Source organism: Helianthus annuus, chromosome 11 (assembly GCF_002127325.2).
Source record: "Helianthus annuus cultivar XRQ/B chromosome 11, HanXRQr2.0-SUNRISE, whole genome shotgun sequence".
NCBI lineage: Eukaryota > Viridiplantae > Streptophyta > Magnoliopsida > Asterales > Asteraceae > Helianthus > Helianthus annuus.
Genome location: NC_035443.2, coordinates 118,687,867 through 118,705,870, shown reverse-complemented (window position 1 = coordinate 118,705,870; position 18,004 = coordinate 118,687,867). Strand labels below are relative to the sequence as shown.

At 37.4% G+C, this 18,004-nt stretch overlaps 1 protein-coding gene, 1 long non-coding RNA gene and 2 other non-coding genes across 4 annotated transcripts; 3 read left to right on the top strand and 1 right to left on the bottom strand.

Moving 5' to 3' along the window:
* Nucleotides 1–5,148: 5,148 nt before the first annotated feature.
* Nucleotides 5,149–6,902, bottom strand: LOC110887872 (alcohol dehydrogenase 1). Its single transcript, XM_035979397.1, is given in 8 exon segments — nt 5,149–5,299; nt 5,390–5,551; nt 5,641–5,793; nt 5,869–5,961; nt 6,044–6,126; nt 6,213–6,538; nt 6,626–6,700; nt 6,792–6,902. Coding segments are annotated over 7 exon segments (975 nt in total). The 5' UTR covers nt 6,667–6,700; nt 6,792–6,902; the 3' UTR covers nt 5,149–5,182.
* Nucleotides 6,903–14,641: 7,739 nt separating this feature from the next.
* Nucleotides 14,642–15,613, top strand: LOC110889770. The gene is made up of 2 exons (XR_002563917.2): nt 14,642–14,747; nt 15,328–15,613. It is a non-coding gene; the product is annotated as an uncharacterized LOC110889770 (long non-coding RNA).
* Nucleotides 14,821–14,919, top strand: LOC118484607. The gene has a single exon (XR_004873714.1). It is a non-coding gene; the product is annotated as a small nucleolar RNA R41 (small nucleolar RNA).
* Nucleotides 15,170–15,272, top strand: LOC118484601. The gene has a single exon (XR_004873708.1). It is a non-coding gene; the product is annotated as a small nucleolar RNA Z103 (small nucleolar RNA).
* Nucleotides 15,614–18,004: the final 2,391 nt, after the last annotated feature.

Sequence of the window (18,004 nt, the reverse complement as noted above, 5' to 3'; positions counted from 1 at the left end):
AACTCTCTTACCTATTCTAACACTACCCACTAACTCAATCTTCATCCTAACCCTAATCAAATCACCATCTCCATCATTCCACCATCACCATCATCTTCATTCACCATTCAAACCCTATCCTCCACCACTCCTCAAGGCTCAAGGTCATGGCTCCGTGTTCGTGTTTGTCGGCCAGTGATCGCGTTCACCCAACCATGAGCGGCTAGTCTCTTCGGTTTCACCCCGGTGTAGATGTTGTAAGATTTCTAGGGTTTATACATTTGTATTTTAATTTGGTTTTGTGACAAATTGTTTGGTATTTGAAACTTATGATAATTGTCATGCATTTGAATTAAATTTGTGAATTGTCGAATGATGATAAAGTTATGACTTTGCGAAATGAATTTGTGCACTTATGCCTTATCGTAGGTTAGGATTTACATGTTCGAGGCAACGAAGTGCATTACGGTCTGTTATCTATGACGTTGATAGCAATTGGCACCTAAGCTTCGTGATAGTAATCCGTTAATCACTATATGCAATTGAATCAAGTTAAAACATGTAGGAACCCTAGGTCTTGCAATTATCGAATCGGGTGTGATCCGTATTCTCATTTCTTGTTTCAACTTTCTAGTTAGTGTTTTAGTTGCAATTTTAGTTAATCGCAAGTGTTTTAGATAATACCCATTGTCGGTTCACTCCGATTTATTTTCAAACTAGTTAAACAAATAAAATTAGCAATCTTCATAATCACCTTGTACATTATTTGTAAATAGCCTAACTAATCGAACGGGTCGTGCGATACTGACCACCTGCTCTTCATGGATTCGATACCTGACTTACTCTAGCGACCTAGGTTTAATTGGGTTTTTGACTGACCGGGACGGCATGGTCACGTCAAGGATGCTTTCAATTATGCTAAAAATTGTGTAGAGTGTCAAAAGTTAGAGGGAATTTCTAAACGGGATGAGATGCCCATGCAACCGATCCTCATTGTTGATATTTTTGATGTGTGAGGGATTGATTTCATGGGCCCATTACCGAATTCACATGGCAACTTATACATTTTGGTGGCGGCCGATTATGTATCCAAATGGGTCGTGGTTTGTAATTTTGTCCAAACTAATATTATTGCACGATTTGGGGTTCCCTGAGTTATCATTAGTGATAGGGGATCTCACTACAAGAATTTTAATTTTGGAAAACTATTGAAACGGTACGGTGTTGACCATCGCATAGCTACCCCTACCACCCGCAAACGAGTGGTCAAGTGGAAGTGTCTAATAGGCAAATCAAGGAAATTTTACAAAAGACCATTCGACCGGACCGAAAGGATTGGTCAACAATGTTGAATGATGCCTTACGGGCCTACCAAACAACGCATAAAACTCCTATTGGCACTACACCTTACCGCTTAGTTTACGGTAAAAGTTGTCACATACCGGTTGAACTTGTTCATCATGCGCTTTGGTCTATTAAGGAAGTTAATGTCAAATATGATCATGCAGGTAAGTAATGAAAGCTAAAGCAATGTGAGTTGGAAGATCTTCGGGAGGAGGCATATGAGTGTGCCTTAAAGTACAAAGATGGAATGAAGAGGGCACATGAAGCCAAGCTAAAGAAGAAGGAGTTTGTTGTGGGTTAAAAGGTTTGGCTTTACAACTTGAGACTCAAATTCTTTCCCGGAAATCTCAAGAGTAAGTGGATGGGCCCGCATGTTGTTACGCTGGTCGATCAATTGGGGGGATGTTACCATTGAGGACCCTAAGGATGGGTCAAAACAAACGAACAACGGCCATCGGCTAAAACCGTTTCTCAATGGTAACGAGGAAAATGATGTGAACAAAGAGTCGGTAAGCTTCTTGGCACGGATTCCTACATATGAGGTCAACTAAGGATCGGTGACACCTTGTAGAGTTTGTACAGTTTTAATTGCTTTGTTCATTGTAGTTCTTTATTTTCATCGTTATTTCGTTTCGTATTAACCTCCTTGTTGTGTGAGGTTCCAGAAACCACGAACAGGGCATGAAGATGTAAGGTACGTGTTAGACTTCTGTGTATTGGGGACAATACATGATTATTCGGGGGGGGGGGGGGTAGGATACGTTAAAACGGATTTCATTTTTCCTTTAAACCCATAAAAATTCACAAAAAAGATTTTTAATTACTTTTAGGATTTTTTTTTTTTCACGTAGACCCTCTTTTGTATAAAGTGTATATTTTTTCCCATATTTTCTTTAAAGAAAGGCTAGAGGTTGCAACGGCGACGGGGTCCCAAGCCGTCAACGACGGCCTACAAAGAGTTGAGTCGGCAAATATGTTGCGTAGGCAGTCAATTTCAGCGTCGGTGGCTTTTGGGGTTTCAAGGGGGCGTCGATGACGGGTTAAGAATGCATAAAATCCCGTGATTTGAACCTAAGATAATATGAAACAATTATAACAATATGTTCATGAGAAAATGAATGCAACAAACAAGGTTGTTTGATAAAATCATGAACAAGTCAAAATTTTGTAGAAAAATATAAAGCTGAGGGCTTAAAACTCAAGAATTTTATTATTCCGGATGTCGGATTTTAACTCCATGTGATGGAGAATCGAATTATGATCACGTAGGAAGAAACGTGACGTAAATCGGATCAAAATCGAACAAGTTATGGATGTTTTAGTAAAAACTAACTTGGCTGGGAATGTGCATGTTTGAAAACAAACCTTTTTGTCGAAATAGGGTCCTCGCGTCACGCGACGGAGAACTCCAAACTTGGTCACGGCACACGACGGCTACGATATATGGTGTTAAATCTAGCAAAAGCTACTGCTGTGTTGTTTTTGCACTACGTATTCGTTTTAATTCGTTATAAACTTCAATAACTTATGTTTATGACCACTTTGGTTTTAGAGACCTAGCAACCGGCGCTGTACGTGACAGGTTAAAATCTGGCAATGCTGATAATTTATTCATTTTAATGTTTATGACCACTTTGGTTTTAGAGACCTAGCAACCGGCGCTGTACGTGACAGGTTAAAATCTGGCAATGCTGATAATTTATTCATTTTGACTTACGGGTTTGTTTAAATACTTATAAATTCCGTAGAACTAAAACATTTCATGTTTTTATGAAATATAGGTATAATGTAAAGTACCAGAGGATGATCAAGCTCAATGAAGAACCGAACACGATCAAGAATTCAAGCTTCCGCGTAATGCTTCGTCGTCATGTTTTAAACGACGAATATATATACAAGTTGATGAAATGTTTTATTTTTTAAAATGTTTTAACAAATTCGTATTTTCAAGTGCATGTATAATCGTAAATACACTATTATAGTCGAAATCTATATGATAATCGTATAAATCAAGTAAGGGTCTTACACCTAATCTAAATAAAAACACAATTTTCAACTAAAGGCCCAAGTTCTAAAAGATATAAATTTTAAAGAAAATGAATAGAAAACACAAACCATGAACTAAGGAATAATGAGAAAAGTAAATTTATAAAACTACCTTCTATGATGAAAGTAGCAAGACAAGAAGTGTTCCATTACTTTGATGATTCGTTGATTCCACACGATGGTTGAGAGCTTGGTAAAATCGCTGATGAAGAAGAGTGTTGTGGGTTTGGAGAGTTTGTTGAAATGTTTTGAGTTTTAGAAAGATGAAAAGAACAGAATCTTTTAGACTTTAAAATGACAAATTATGGGTTGTAATTGACATTTAGTTTGCTTTAATTGACCCATCACTTGAGGTAATAATGTTTTCCATAAAAAGGAGATTTGAAATGGTCAAAATGCTAAATAATCCACGAAACGCGTTTTTTTTTTTTTTTGAAGTACACAGATGGTCCCTGTGGTTTACCAAAATTTTGAATTTGGTCCCCGGCTTTTTAAAAGTACACGGATGGTCCCCGTGGTTTGCACTTTGTAATTCATTTAGTCCACAGTTAACAAATCTAAAGGTTTCAGCAGGTCCAAGTTAGAGACTAAATGCATTATAAAGTGCAAACCACAGGGACCATCCATGTACTTTTAGGCAAAGTTGGGGACTAAATGTGTTATAAATTGCAAACCACACGGACCATCCGTGTACTTTTAGAAATCCAGGGACCAAATCCAAAATTTTGATAAACTACAAGGACCATCCGTGTACTTTACTCTTTTTTTTTTTTTTTTCAGAAAATTGAATTATGTAGCTCTCTTTCGCTGCCGAAGGTATGACCTTCGCATGGAAGACCTTCGTTAGATTCTAGAGGCACCTTCGTTGGACTCAAATGACTTTCGTTCATGACCTTCGCTTGAGTCCATTGACCTTCGCATGAGAGATCACCTTCGCTGGGTTCACCTTCGTTTGGAATCACTTTCACATGAAGGGTGCTAATTAATGGATTTTGAATATTATTGTATTAAATTAGGAAAATAAATAATAAGGAAATTTATATACCGACAACAATACAAAAGATATAAACAAAATTCAAATGTGTATTACGTTTCGAGTTCGGGTTACAACGGGTCGGGTTCTAGGAATCATTTATGGCAGATGTTACAATAATGTCATAAATAAAATTAAATTAAATATGAAAGACAACAAAAGAACATACGTTACCGTAAACGAAATATAGGAAATCAATGCAAAACCAAAGTAATTCATACTAGAACGATAAAAAAGGCAACAGGGACAGGAAGGAAACAATGATAACGCAGCAAATCGCCAAGAAAAAAGGCCATCAATGTCAAACAAAGAAGTGGATGGGGAAAAGACACATAGCAACATTCTAAAAGGGAATCGAGAGGCAAGATGTACCAAAAGCATAAGAATTTGTACTACCAGCTACAATACTTTTTTCATACAACCACAAGTAACCTTTTAGTATGTAATAGTTGTTGTCATTGTTAGTGTTTTTTGTTGTTATTATTACTACTAGTAGTAAGACCCGTGTGAACACACGGGTAGGTTTAATAACGATCGAAATCAAATACTAAAAAACAGATTATAATATATCATTTAAATTGTTTGCGTTTAGTTACATATCTTTATAAAAAACAGATTATAATATGTCATCTATTGTTGATTCAATAGACATTAATTTCTATTGTTGATTCAAACTCAAAATCTTTGATGGGTTACAATCAAGATTAAGACAGCTAACAACGATGATGAGAAACAAAACACAAAGAATGCGGACAGTTGTTGCTCCCTGTTTGAAACTATTTATGCATCCATACGAATAATGCAACGAAGACCTTCACCTTTAAGCATCAAGTCAAAGGCCTTATTGATCTCTGAAAATGGTACTTCATGTGTTATGAACTTCTCCACCTCAAGTTCCTATAAAAAAAAAATCACCCTCAAATCCTTCAATTTTCAATTACCTTTTTTATTAGTAATTGTAAACTAAAAAATCAATGTGTTAGTTACCTTGTTCATATACTTTTCTACAACCGAAGGAATATGAGATCGCGGTTTATAGTTTTCAAAGAAGGTACCCTTCAGAGTTCTTTCGTTCAACACATTCATGGGACTTGTCTTGAACACGACGTCTTTATGCGGAACACCCACAAGAACAGCAACACCCCAACCTTGCACCAAAATTCAACAAAAGTTAAACAACTACTATACAATACATATATATATATATATATATATTCAAGCAAAGGGTATAAATATACATCATGTACACATTCAAAAGCAGAGATCATAGCATCAACATGATCAGTGCATTCAACACTCCTGTCAACCCCTCCATTTGTCATCTCTGCAATCGCTTCTTGCACTGGCTTCTTGTAATCTTTTGGGTTCACAAACTCTGTAACCCCAAATTTCTTTGTTGTTGTAACAAAACAAAAGTCATTATGATTAGTTTATGTGTATACACATTTTAGCTACAATATATGTACATTTTTTTAATACTTACCAAGCTCAAATCTATTGGCATTGAGATCAACACTAAAGATCCTTGAAGCACCAGCAATTCTTGCACTTTCAGCAGCCTATTCCAAAATAATTCATCAGCATTTGAAATAGATTCATACAAATTACATATATTAAGTGTTACAGTTTGAGAAAACATACAGCAAGTCCCACAGCTCCTAGACCGAAAACCGCCACTGAAGAGCCTTTTTTCGGTTTTGCAACATTCAAAGTAGCACCCAGCCCTAAGAAACACAAATTATTTTTGGTCAAAATAAGGTCGAAAAAATCCAACAAAACAAGTGATCAGGACATCAAATTAAATTTGTACCAGTGGAGATCCCACAGCTGAGGACACAAACTTTATCAAGAGGGGCAAGAGGGTTGATCTTCGCAAGACATCCAAAATGAACAACTGTGTACTCGCTGAAAGTAGAAGTCCTCACAAAATGGAAGATGGGTTTGCCATTGATCGAAAGCCGAGATTTTTGATCGTGAAGCATGACTACCCTGTCGGTGTTGATCCTGAGAAGGTCACACATGTTGCTCTCTTCGGACATACAGTGAGCACACTCTTTGCATTCTCCTGTGAAAACAGGAAGCACATGATCCCCTGGCCGAAGATCATTCACTCCTTCCCCAACACTCTCCACAACCCTGTGTTGTTCATGTTAATTAAATCAATCAGATTATATAATTCAAACTAATAAATGTTACACAACTTTTTAAATAAATGGAACATACCCTCCAGCTTCATGTCCTAAAATTCTTGGGAATATTAACATCCACCCTGTCTGTATGCAGGTTGTGACTTTTCACCTACATCATAAACGCAAACAATCATCTTTAAGTTATACTATTGTGTGCTTAGAAACTGGATTATTTGCAAACAATCAAGTCAAAAATTAACCTGCACAGTTCCATATGAGATATGACAATGAAAAATATACCAGCTCTTAGTGGTCACCTCATCTTGCACCAAATCCATCATCAGACCAAACGACGTTGCATCCTTGTTAAGTATCAAGTTCCTCGCAACAGGCTCAAGTCCATACACTCTAGCAGGCTTAGATTTACGGTCCCCTTACAACATGATACGCCTCTTTCGAATACGGTCAAAAAAATAGAACCAGGTATAAACCATATCTAGACAACAGTTGACGAAAAAACTTCCAAACCGGTCGAAAACTCAATCGGGACAGATTTCACTTTACAATTCATGATTACCTATTTGCAAATCTGACAAAACCACATTCTTTTCCTACAAATATTATGTCCACCAACAAAGATCTATATAACATTTTTAATAATAAATAAAACTGGATTAGGATGCTAATCGATCAGTAGATGAAACTAGATTGAACGGAGACGCTAACCAACAAAGATCTATATAACATTTTTAATAATAAATAAAACTGGATTAAGATCTATATAACATTTTAATAATAAATAAAACTGGATTAGGATGCAAATCTGACAAAACCGCATCCTTTACCTGTTGTGTTTGAAGAATCACATCAGCAGATGAAACTGGAGTTAGGATGCTAATCGATCGCAACTGCTGTATTCAAATCAAGATGGAAACCCAAAGAACAATTATAAGTAATACTAACTTCAAAATCGAAACCCTAATTTAATCATTTATATTTATATTGAAGAATTATTCATCTTTTATGCCAATCGATAGCAACTTGAACCTTAATTTCACGGAGTCCACCAACAACTTTGTTTTTTACCGACGTGTGTCCTCCGACCTGCTGAAATACGAACCATCCTTAGCTTTGAACGTATCAATAACGTAAATTGAGAACGACACGCAGGGGGCTTACCTAGTCATCCGATCTACAGGCGTTCAGGGCATACAAGGTTAGAGCGTCCGTTTGTATTCTCGCCAGTACCCTAATAGTCACTTCCGTTCATATCGTCGTGTTGGATGGCTAGACTTCCGTCAACGCCCCGCCGGTCCTCGTCTCACTTATCCTCACAGTCGTTGGAATCAAGGGGGTAAGCCGAAAAAACCAACCATACCGGTTCGTTCTCCACCATTGCGATGTTGATGATGAAGGATTGCCTCTCTTTCTCCTTCTCCTCTCTCTTTCTCTCTAACTTTCATTTTTTTTTCTCTGGTTCTCTGTCTACAAATGAAAAGAAGAAGGTGTAAATGGGTTTTTAGGGAAGAGCAGCGGGAATGTGGTTACCTTGACAAATGAGGGAGCTCCAGGCACAAGAGCCCGATATAAAGTTCCAGCCATTGGGGATTTAAGAGGTGTTTAAGTTGACGTAGCAATTATAGGCAATTAAAAAATCAGAGTAAGAATTTCTTTGCACTCCCTCAAAAGTCCTAAACAACAATCAGGTTGTAATCACAACAAATTAACCAAGTATATTACCAGATTTCGAGAAATGAAAGAGGAAATTGAAAGAAACCTGTTTGAAAATAGCACCAGAGATGAGATTCTTTGATTGGTAGTTCACCTTGAATCGTAAGATAAGAATCAGACATTGAAACCCTAGAAATAGTTAAGATCTATGAAAAACTTCAATTCAATCAAAGTTAAGTACCTTTTGAAGCTGATGTATAAAATTACTTCTACGAACTTCCATTCGATTAGTACCTCGGTCACACAGCCACCACAACTTTTGGTCGTTCCCAGCTCTCCTTTCCTTCTCTCTCTTGCAGAATCAAAACTTAATTAGGCATTTCATCAAACACTTGATGAACACAATTCAAAGAACAATTCTGCTCTATATATTAGATTATCTTAATATCTCTTAATTGATACAATATAATTACTTGAACTTCCTGATAGCATTAATCTTAGTCTATTACATAAATTGATTCTAGAAGATGCAGGAATATATAAGTAAAGAAATATAAAGGGAAAGATTAGGCATGCCATTTTGGAATCAAATACGCCACCAAGAACAGATGTGTATGGCATAAAAGCCTCTGCCAAAAGGTAAGTTTTAACCAGCGCCTGAGCCTAGTTTGGTAGGACTTGAACGCCAACGCTGTCTTTTTAGGAACTACCATCCTAACTGTTTAGATGGTCAAAACTTGATTTAACTATATCTACAAACAGATCTTGTCTCCATAATCTTTACACCTTCAATCCTGCCCATATTTTCATACTCACGTTAAGATCGATATACATAAAATAGAAAACAGAATTAAGAACCAACATCCCCTCATCAAACAGGTTTATAGTATTTGGATTATAGTAAAGTTATATATTTACAATCAGTCTCCCTGATCGTAAACGTCAAACTAACTATTTCTTCAAGCCCCACTAACATCAATCATGAATCAAACTAATGTAAAAATACCTAGGGCTCAAAACAATAACTAACTAATGAAATTGAATGCTATCAGATGAAAACATGAAATAAAAATAACATATTCATTTGAAACAACGACTGATAGAAAGAAAAAGAGGAATAAATTGCCTTTTTTCGGCGGCTTCAGCGGCTTTAGCTCGAGCTTCTTGAGAAGCCCTGCGTTCTTCCTCCAATCTCTCCTGTTTGGCTAACCCTCCATCAAGTGGTGTCATCACTTAAAATCCTAGCATCAAAGCTACACAACAAACACTGCAAAATCAATCAATAATTCATGAATCAAACATCTCCAACAACAGTAAACTACAAAACCCTTAGCAGAGTCCTGTGTTTTTTAATAAACAGTCGCTACCCCTGGTAATTTTCTCCCAAAAACAGAAACGGTAATCAATTACGGAATTGTTTTCACTAAAAACCCTAGCATCAAAACTACACAAAAAAACACTCCATAATCAATCAACAATCCATAAAACAAACATTTCTGACAACAGCAGTAAACTACAAAACCTAAATATCTCCCAAAAACAGAAAAACGACAAAATAAACACCACATAATCAATCAACAATCCATGAATCAAGTATCTCTAACAACAATAAACTATAAGACCCTAATTTTCACCCAAAAACAGAAAAGGTAACCAATTTCATAAGCAACATTTTCACTCAAAACCCTAGCATCAAAACTCCACAATAAACACTACACAATCAATCAACCACTGATAAATCAAGCATCTCCAACAACAACAAACCACTAAACCCTAATTTTCTCTCCAGAACAGAAAAACTACCTGATTCAAAATATAACTCTTGCCTTGACGAGCACGACCACAAACCGAAACAACACCGATCGGCTCCTTAAAAAGCTGAAGAACAGAAACAACTTCCGGATCCATCTGAAACTGGCCTCTCTCGTCGCAATAGACGAGGCGAATAGGTCTAGCAGGGCCGGAAGACACGGCAGTTGACGGAGAGAATAGAGGCGGTGACGTAGACGACGTTGATGGAGGTGGTGTGGCTGGTTTTGCTCAGAGGCGTGAGAGAGAGCAGAGATTTAGGTTGGAGAGAGAGCCGAGATTTAGGTTTGAATTTTGAAATAAATGACGCGGTTGGAGAGAGAGCAGAGATTTAGGTTTGAATTTTGAAAATTTTATTTATGTATTATTAATATTAAATAAATTGTTATTTATGATATCAACAAAACCTACGTGGCATATTTAGATAATTGACACGTAAGCAAAGTGAGATCAGCCTCAAATATCTTATTATAGATTATATAGATTATAGATTATTATTTATCACTGACATAATCACCGTTATTAGTACAATTTCTATTTATATTGCTATTGCTCTCCACCACTACTAATTTTTTTTTGGTAATCTTGATGTACATACGTGTTGGTATCTTTTTGTATATGTTACCAATTTATCTTTTGATTACACTTGCTACATTTTACGTAAGTAAAAAGTTTTTCTTATTTTTTATATACAAACTTATGCTACACGTGTAATAGGAGTGTTCACGGTTCTGTTTTGAACCATAAACCACCCAAACAGGTTAGTGGTTTGGTTTTACCAATCGATTTCTTTCTATAACTTTTGGTAGGTTAGATTAAAAAATTTCAAACCGTAGCAAACTATTTAGTTTACAGTTTGTACCAAAAAATTGACCATATAAAACCGGCCCGGAATGAAAGATTTGGTGACATATTTTAGTCTTTTTATATATTTTGTGTTACACGTGTCTAAATATCTATATTAGACATTATGTTTAGTTAAAATATGACTATGATTATATCATACTTATAATACTTGTAAGTTACCATTCTTTTTTACGTTTCATTAACTGTGATTATGTAGGAGATGAAGAAACTCATTTGTTCAATTATCACGTGCTTAAGTGCTTTTGAAGAGTTAAAGACTTAAAATTTATTATCAGTTTTTGTTCCCAAATGGTTAGTTCATAATAATTTTATATTTCATGCCCATTTTTTATAAAAGCCATATAAGTTTAAACCATGAAACCAATCCGAAACCAAACCGTTAGTAGCGATTCAGTTTGGTTGGGTTTTAAGGGTGGAGGGTATAGTTCAATCACTTTAGGGTCTGTTTGGTATTGCGTAATGGAATAGATGAGAGAATAGAATGGACAAAGAAATGAAATGAATCATTACATTCCATAGTCTTGTTTGGTTACCGAATAAATCATTAACTTGTGTTGTTTGGTAGGTAAGAAAAGAGGAATGAATTAAATCGGCGATGGGTGGTGGCGGTGATCGGTGGCGGCTAGTGGCGGTGGCAACGATGGGTGGCGGTGGTAGTGGTGGTGGGTGGCAGTGGTCGGTGGGTGACGGTTTTTAGCGGCGATGGTCGGGGTTGGGGGTGGCCTGCGGTGGCAGGTGGCGATGATGGTGGTTGATGGTGGTGGCAACGACGGTGGGTGGTGGTGTTCGACGGTAGCTGGTTGTGGCCGTGGAGGATGGTGGTAGTGGTCGGCGGAGGGTGGCGGTAGTAGTCAGGTGGTGGCGGGTGGCGGCAATGGTGGTCGATGGTGGTGGTGACGACGACGGTGGGTGGTGGTGGTCGACGGTAGCGGGAGGTGGCCGCGGAGGATGGTGGTAGTGGTCGGGGTGGCGGTGGTCGCTCTTGGCGGGTCACGCCGATGGTGATGGCGACGACGACGATGGGTAGTGGTGGTCGACGGTAGCGGGTGGTGGCAGTGGAGGATGGTGGTGGTGGTCGGCGGAGGATGGCGGTAGTGGTCAGGGTGGCGGTGGTTTACGATGGTGGGTCGCAGCGATGGTAGTCGATGGCGGTGGCGGCGCGCGGCGGAGGACGTTGGTGGTGGTGGTCGGCGGAGGTTGGTAGCGGGTGGTGACGACCGCAGGTGGTGGTGGTGGTGGCAAATGGTGGAGGTGATGGGCAGTGTTTGTGACGTAGGCTGAGAGAGTGAATGGAATGGAAAAAAAACATGGGGAGTGGATGGAATGAATTTGAGGAAATGGAATGAGTTATGTAATGGGTGATTCCATTACGTTCACCAACCAAACACATTTTTTTCATTCCCTCACAATAGTTCATTATATTCCACCTCTTGTTCATGCATACCAAACACTACCTTAGGGTGTTTGAGTTACCAATAATATAATGCCATGTCAACTCTCAATTCCACTCCCATTTTGCACTCAATCACTGACAATGGTTCAAACACTATTATGGTGTTTGAGTTATATATTTTTATATTTCTAGAAATTATTCATAAATAAATAAAACATATTTTAAACTAAATAAAAGTACTTTTAATTAAATAAAACACATTACATAAAATTAAAATAAATAACATGACATTAAAATATAAAAATAAAGTAAAAAAAACCTAATTTAACTATTCGTCGTCGGAATACGCCAAAAGGTGGGTAAATCTTGTTCTCCAAGATGCTCCATCAACGAGTTCTTTATAAAAAGTGCCTTCGAAAACGGCTCGACTGGAGGATCCCGAATATGTACCGGTGCAATCGCGTTTCCGTCGTCTTTTAGAATCATATTATGCATAATAATGCACGCAGATACGACGCTCCTAATTTTTTAACACTCATAGCATACATCAGTCGATTAAGTATACACCATTTTGCCTTTAAAACACCAAAAGCCCGTTCCACGTCTTTTCTTGTCGCTTCATGTTGCCTCTTGAACTTCTTTTCTTTCACAATGGAGGATACGGAAATGATTTCACAAACATGACCAAGTAGGGTAGATTCCATCAGTAAGATAGTATCCACACTTGTACAAGTGGTTGTTCACGTAAAATGGGCATATTGTTGCAGTTCCATTTCGTTGAGTAAGAAATAACGGAGATTGTTAGAGCACGTCGACGTCGTTTTGTGAACCTGGTGGACTACAAAAAACATGCTAAATCCACAAATCTTGAGAGGCCACTGCTTCGAGCATAACTGTCGGGTGACTGTGATCCCCCCTCATATATTGTCCCCGCAACTCCATTGGACATATTCTCCAAACAAAATGTATACAATCAAGACTACCCAACATCCCAGGAAGGTGATGTTTCTCCTCATGAGCTTGGTACAAGAACGCAACGTGTGGCAAGTAGGTCTACGTAAAAACTCGGAAGCGTATAAATTACATACAGTTTCGCAAAAATTTTCTAGACATTCACGGAAAGTCCTTTCAGACATTTTAAATACTCGTTGTACTCGTCTGGAGGGTTACCGGTTGCAAGTTGCTTAATCGCCGATGTAACTTTTTGCATCGGTGTAAAACTCTTCTTCAAACTCACATCTAGGGTCTATTGAAACCACGAGTTATTCGCTTGCACGTCACTCACAATTTTTAAAAACAACCTTTTCGACATACATGCCAAACCTATGACGAAAACCTCTTCGTTTAATATGGTCTCCTCGACAAAACAATCTCTCATAAGGTTTTCATGACATTTCTCTCGATCTCGACGGACGGATTTCTTTTTTCTAGAAGTACCCGTGTCTTCCAGTTCGGCGGCTTCGTTAATAAGATTCTGGAAAAAAATTAAACTACTATCACTTGAGGAAGAATCATCGTCTTCACTAATATCAATTGGAATGAATAGAGGTGGTATATCATCCATTTTAAGAAAGTAGAAGTGAAAAATGGAAGAAGTGAATTTTTTTCGAAAATAGTTGGATAGAGAAGAGAATGGTGAAAAATGGTGTTGAATGGTGTTGTTTTTATAAAGAAAAGTTGAATTTTTTTATTAACGGCTAGATCCAACGGTCTGATAACGGCTATATTCCTCAATCAATCCCGCTCAAACAATCGGTGACTATATACCGAAAAAGGGACTCACCGATCACCGTTTAGGGAGCGGCGATCGTTCACCAATCGGTGAAAGCAAGTCCCCGAAGGGTTCACCGAAGCCATACCGTGTACCCTAAGTATCAGTTGTTCAACTTCGGTTGTCGATGAAAAAAAACCGTTACTAATGGTTTGTCGCACGCCTTGACATAAAAATCGTCCAAACTGGACCATAATATCCATGACGCATTGGGGTAAAGGATTACGTTCAAGAGTTAACACTAGTGTATTTGCGAACTGAGCGAACTAATCTTGGCCATACACGTTTGTAAATTAATGGCAAGTATTTGATGATGAAATACACTAGTGTATTTTACGATTTCATGATCAAATCCTAGCCATACGCGTGTGTAAATCCATGACCAAGATTTGTTCACTCAGTTTACAAATATACTAGTGTTCACTTTAGAACTCACCCTTAGGGTAAATACCTAGTAACCAGAAAAGGTATTAGCTTACAGTAGATTGGGGGAAATTGGGATTGAAATGCAAAGAATCATAAATGAAGGACGACTAATGCAAAATATTAATATTTGAAGGCCATAATATCTTACATTTTTCTCTTCCTCCTTTCACATACTCCCGCCGCATCGCATATATTCAAGAAAACCCTAAAACCCCAATATTCCACCATAAATACACACTACCAGTTTATTCCAAAATGCAATCGACGAGCAATTTGCAGGTATATATTAATATAAGCTCTTAGTTTACAAATAATTTTCTTCACTTGAATTTCATGTTTTTCTTAACGATTTAGAGGTGCAATGATGTTGAAATCTACCTATTTTATGAGGGAAAACTTGAGTTTTCGATTCATGATTAGAAACAACCAATGGATCCTTCTGAGCACTCAACTTTCATTCTATTTATTTATTTTTAATTCATGTCGATACAATGTAGTTTAGATGCCTTTAAGGTGATGAGAAAGTTGTCGGAAAATATGATGTCGATTGATAAACACTTCCAGACTACAATTATCTGATTAATGGTTGGTTTGTCTTCCATTTGTGATTTGTTTTTCCAATATTTTTTGGATTCTGTTGCTTTAGATGGATTAATAGTTATGTATTTTAGTTTATATGAAACGGTTTAAAGGAATGAAAGATGGAAGTGATGATTATTTCCCCAGATGACCGAAGCTGATTATACTGTGCGCTATTTTTACATTCTTTGTTTAGGAAGAATCCAAGCCAGAAATCTGATCCATCTTTTGTTTTTTTTTATAGTTTTATTAATCAATTTGTTTTTTATGTGTTTAGCAGATTATGAAGAAAACAATCAATTTAAGTCCTTTTAGGGCATCCTCATTGGAGGTCTGTAAATGAGTTGGGACTTCGTGACTTGAGTTGCTTAACAATAAAATTCGCCTGACAAAGGGTTTAAGCTTGAACTATTTAAGTTCGGTATGCTAAATTTAAATTAAATTGAGAGCTTTGTTAAGTTTGGTTTGTCGCCGGTCTGGGACGGTGGAGGACTAACCTCCATACCATGCAGCCTAAAATTAAGTTTATTTAATAAACGAGCCTTAGTCCGAGCTTTACTTATCAAGCTTGAGTCGGCTTGTGATCTTAAATGAGTTTATTATATACCCTTTTTTCCATATTCCAACAATATTATATTTAACTTGATACGAAAGTTTAATCCCACACCATATGTGTTTATTATTCTTTAGTAAACTCCAAGTGGGTATTGTCCCACATCGCCTCGGGAAAAGAAATTATTAGTGTTTATAAACATGTGTTAGTTTTCTAAATCGCTGGACTCAGTCATGCGAGTCTGTAACCCAAGTGGGTGCATTAAGATGGGTTTGAAGTAAGGGATGAGCACAGTACCGTACCGATACCGAGCCCGATTTTCCTCAAAAGTTGATCCCGAATACCGTACCGAATACAAGCGGTATGGTATCGGTATGGTACCGGTATCGGTACCGGTTTTCCGGAATGATACCGAAAAATACCGAATTCTTAAATTGATAAATTGCCACCAAAATCATCCCTACTCTGTAAGAAATAACATCAGCCATCATTCACTTCATTAAAAACTTTGTTTATGAAAAAAAACAAGTGCAAAACAATGCACTAAAATAACATCAGCCAAACAAGTTCAAAACATTCACTTCATTGAAACTGTGTAAGAAATAACATCAGCCAAAAAAGTTAAAGTCATATACAAGACTTACTAGAGACATCATTCCTTCATCACATAGTAGAATGACAAAAAAAAAACAAGTTCAAAACATTGCACTAAAATACTAAATTACCATCCTTTATCAGCCATCATAGTAACTTTTGGACCAAAAATGTCAAAACATTTCACTACATTCCATTCGAGTTTTCTTAAGCCATGTCATGCACCATCCCTTTCCCTTTTCCATTCGAGTTTTCTTAAGCCTTATCATCATCAATGAAATGTACCAAATCTAAGTTCTCTTACTAGACATGGTATCGATTTAACTCTTGTTCACCGTATAATTCAACTTTAGAAGCTTCTATAGATTAAAATGAGATAAGTGTACCTTGATGGAGCGATGGAGCAAGCAACTTCAGAATCTGAACTTCTGAAGTGATGGAGTGCAGCAGCAAGCAAAGCACCACCTTAATTTTCTTTTTTACAAAACTTCAGATGGATCGATCGAAGGCAACAGCAAGCAACTGGTTAAGACTCTTCGACCTAGGGGAGGAGGAATTGGGATCGGTCATGTTATGTTTTTGAGGATTAGGAATTTTATTTGGTAGGCAAGGGATGTGAGAATAATTACAGTTCACCACCCTACATGAATTATGGGTGGGAAATAGCTGGTGGGAAATCGGTATTAAGTCGGTATTACCAAAAAATACCGATACCAATCCCGATTATCCCGATCCCGAAATAATCGTAAAACGTAATACCAATACCGATACCGAATACAAGTGGTATGGTATCGGTACGGGACGGTACCGGTATGGTATCGGTACGGGATCGGTATCTGGTACCACATGCTCATCCCTAGTTTGAAGGTTCATTTAAAGGGGACTAGTCATGGTTGTATGGTCAAAGTAACGAAAGAGAATCGTTTCGGGATTGGTATTAATTCATTTTTCTCGTTAGTTATTACCGTCATACCTCCTTTCTTTGGAACTACTTGTACGGGACTTACCCAAGGACTATCAGAGATTGGGTAAATGAGTCTGGCGTCAAGTAGTTTGATGATCTCATTTTTAACCATTTCTTGGACATTTGGATTCACCCTACGTTGTGGTTGTATTACCGATTTATAGTCATCATTCATTAAAATTTTGTGCATGCACATGGAAGGACTTATTCCTTTGATATCTACAAGCTTCCATGCGATCGCATTTTTGTGTTTTTTCAAAAGTATAATTAGTTTTTCTTTTTCTAAACTACTTAATTTTGACGAAATAATTACAGGTGATTTTCCATCTTTGTCTAGAAAAGCATATTCCAAACCTTTAGGAAGTTCTTTGGGCTCAAGAGGTGGGTCTTTTGGAGACTCCTTATTTGATTGCAAATTTTTATCAAGAACCATGAAAGTTTGTTCTATGGCGACCTCTTCTTCAACAAAGTGGTCAATCTCTTCTCTTGTATCGGGTGGTTCATCTTCATCTTCAATTAGAGGGGTCATTATTGCCGAATGGATATTTCATTGAACGCTTAAGATCGACACTCTTTTTAAATGCCCCAAAATGAATAGATAGATTGTTGTACTTCCGGTTTTTCAAAGCTTCATGGGTTTTTACAAAAGGTCGTCCCAACACTAAAGGAACGTCATCAAGGATGACAAAGTTGGTTGGGATTACCATTTGATTTGTTTGGACCAAGACATCCTCAACTACCCCTTTTGATTTTATTACTTTCCGATTGGATAGAAAAATGGGTATTTGAAGTGGAGAAAAATCACTAATACTTAATTTTTCGAAAATGTAGTTCGGTATTATATTA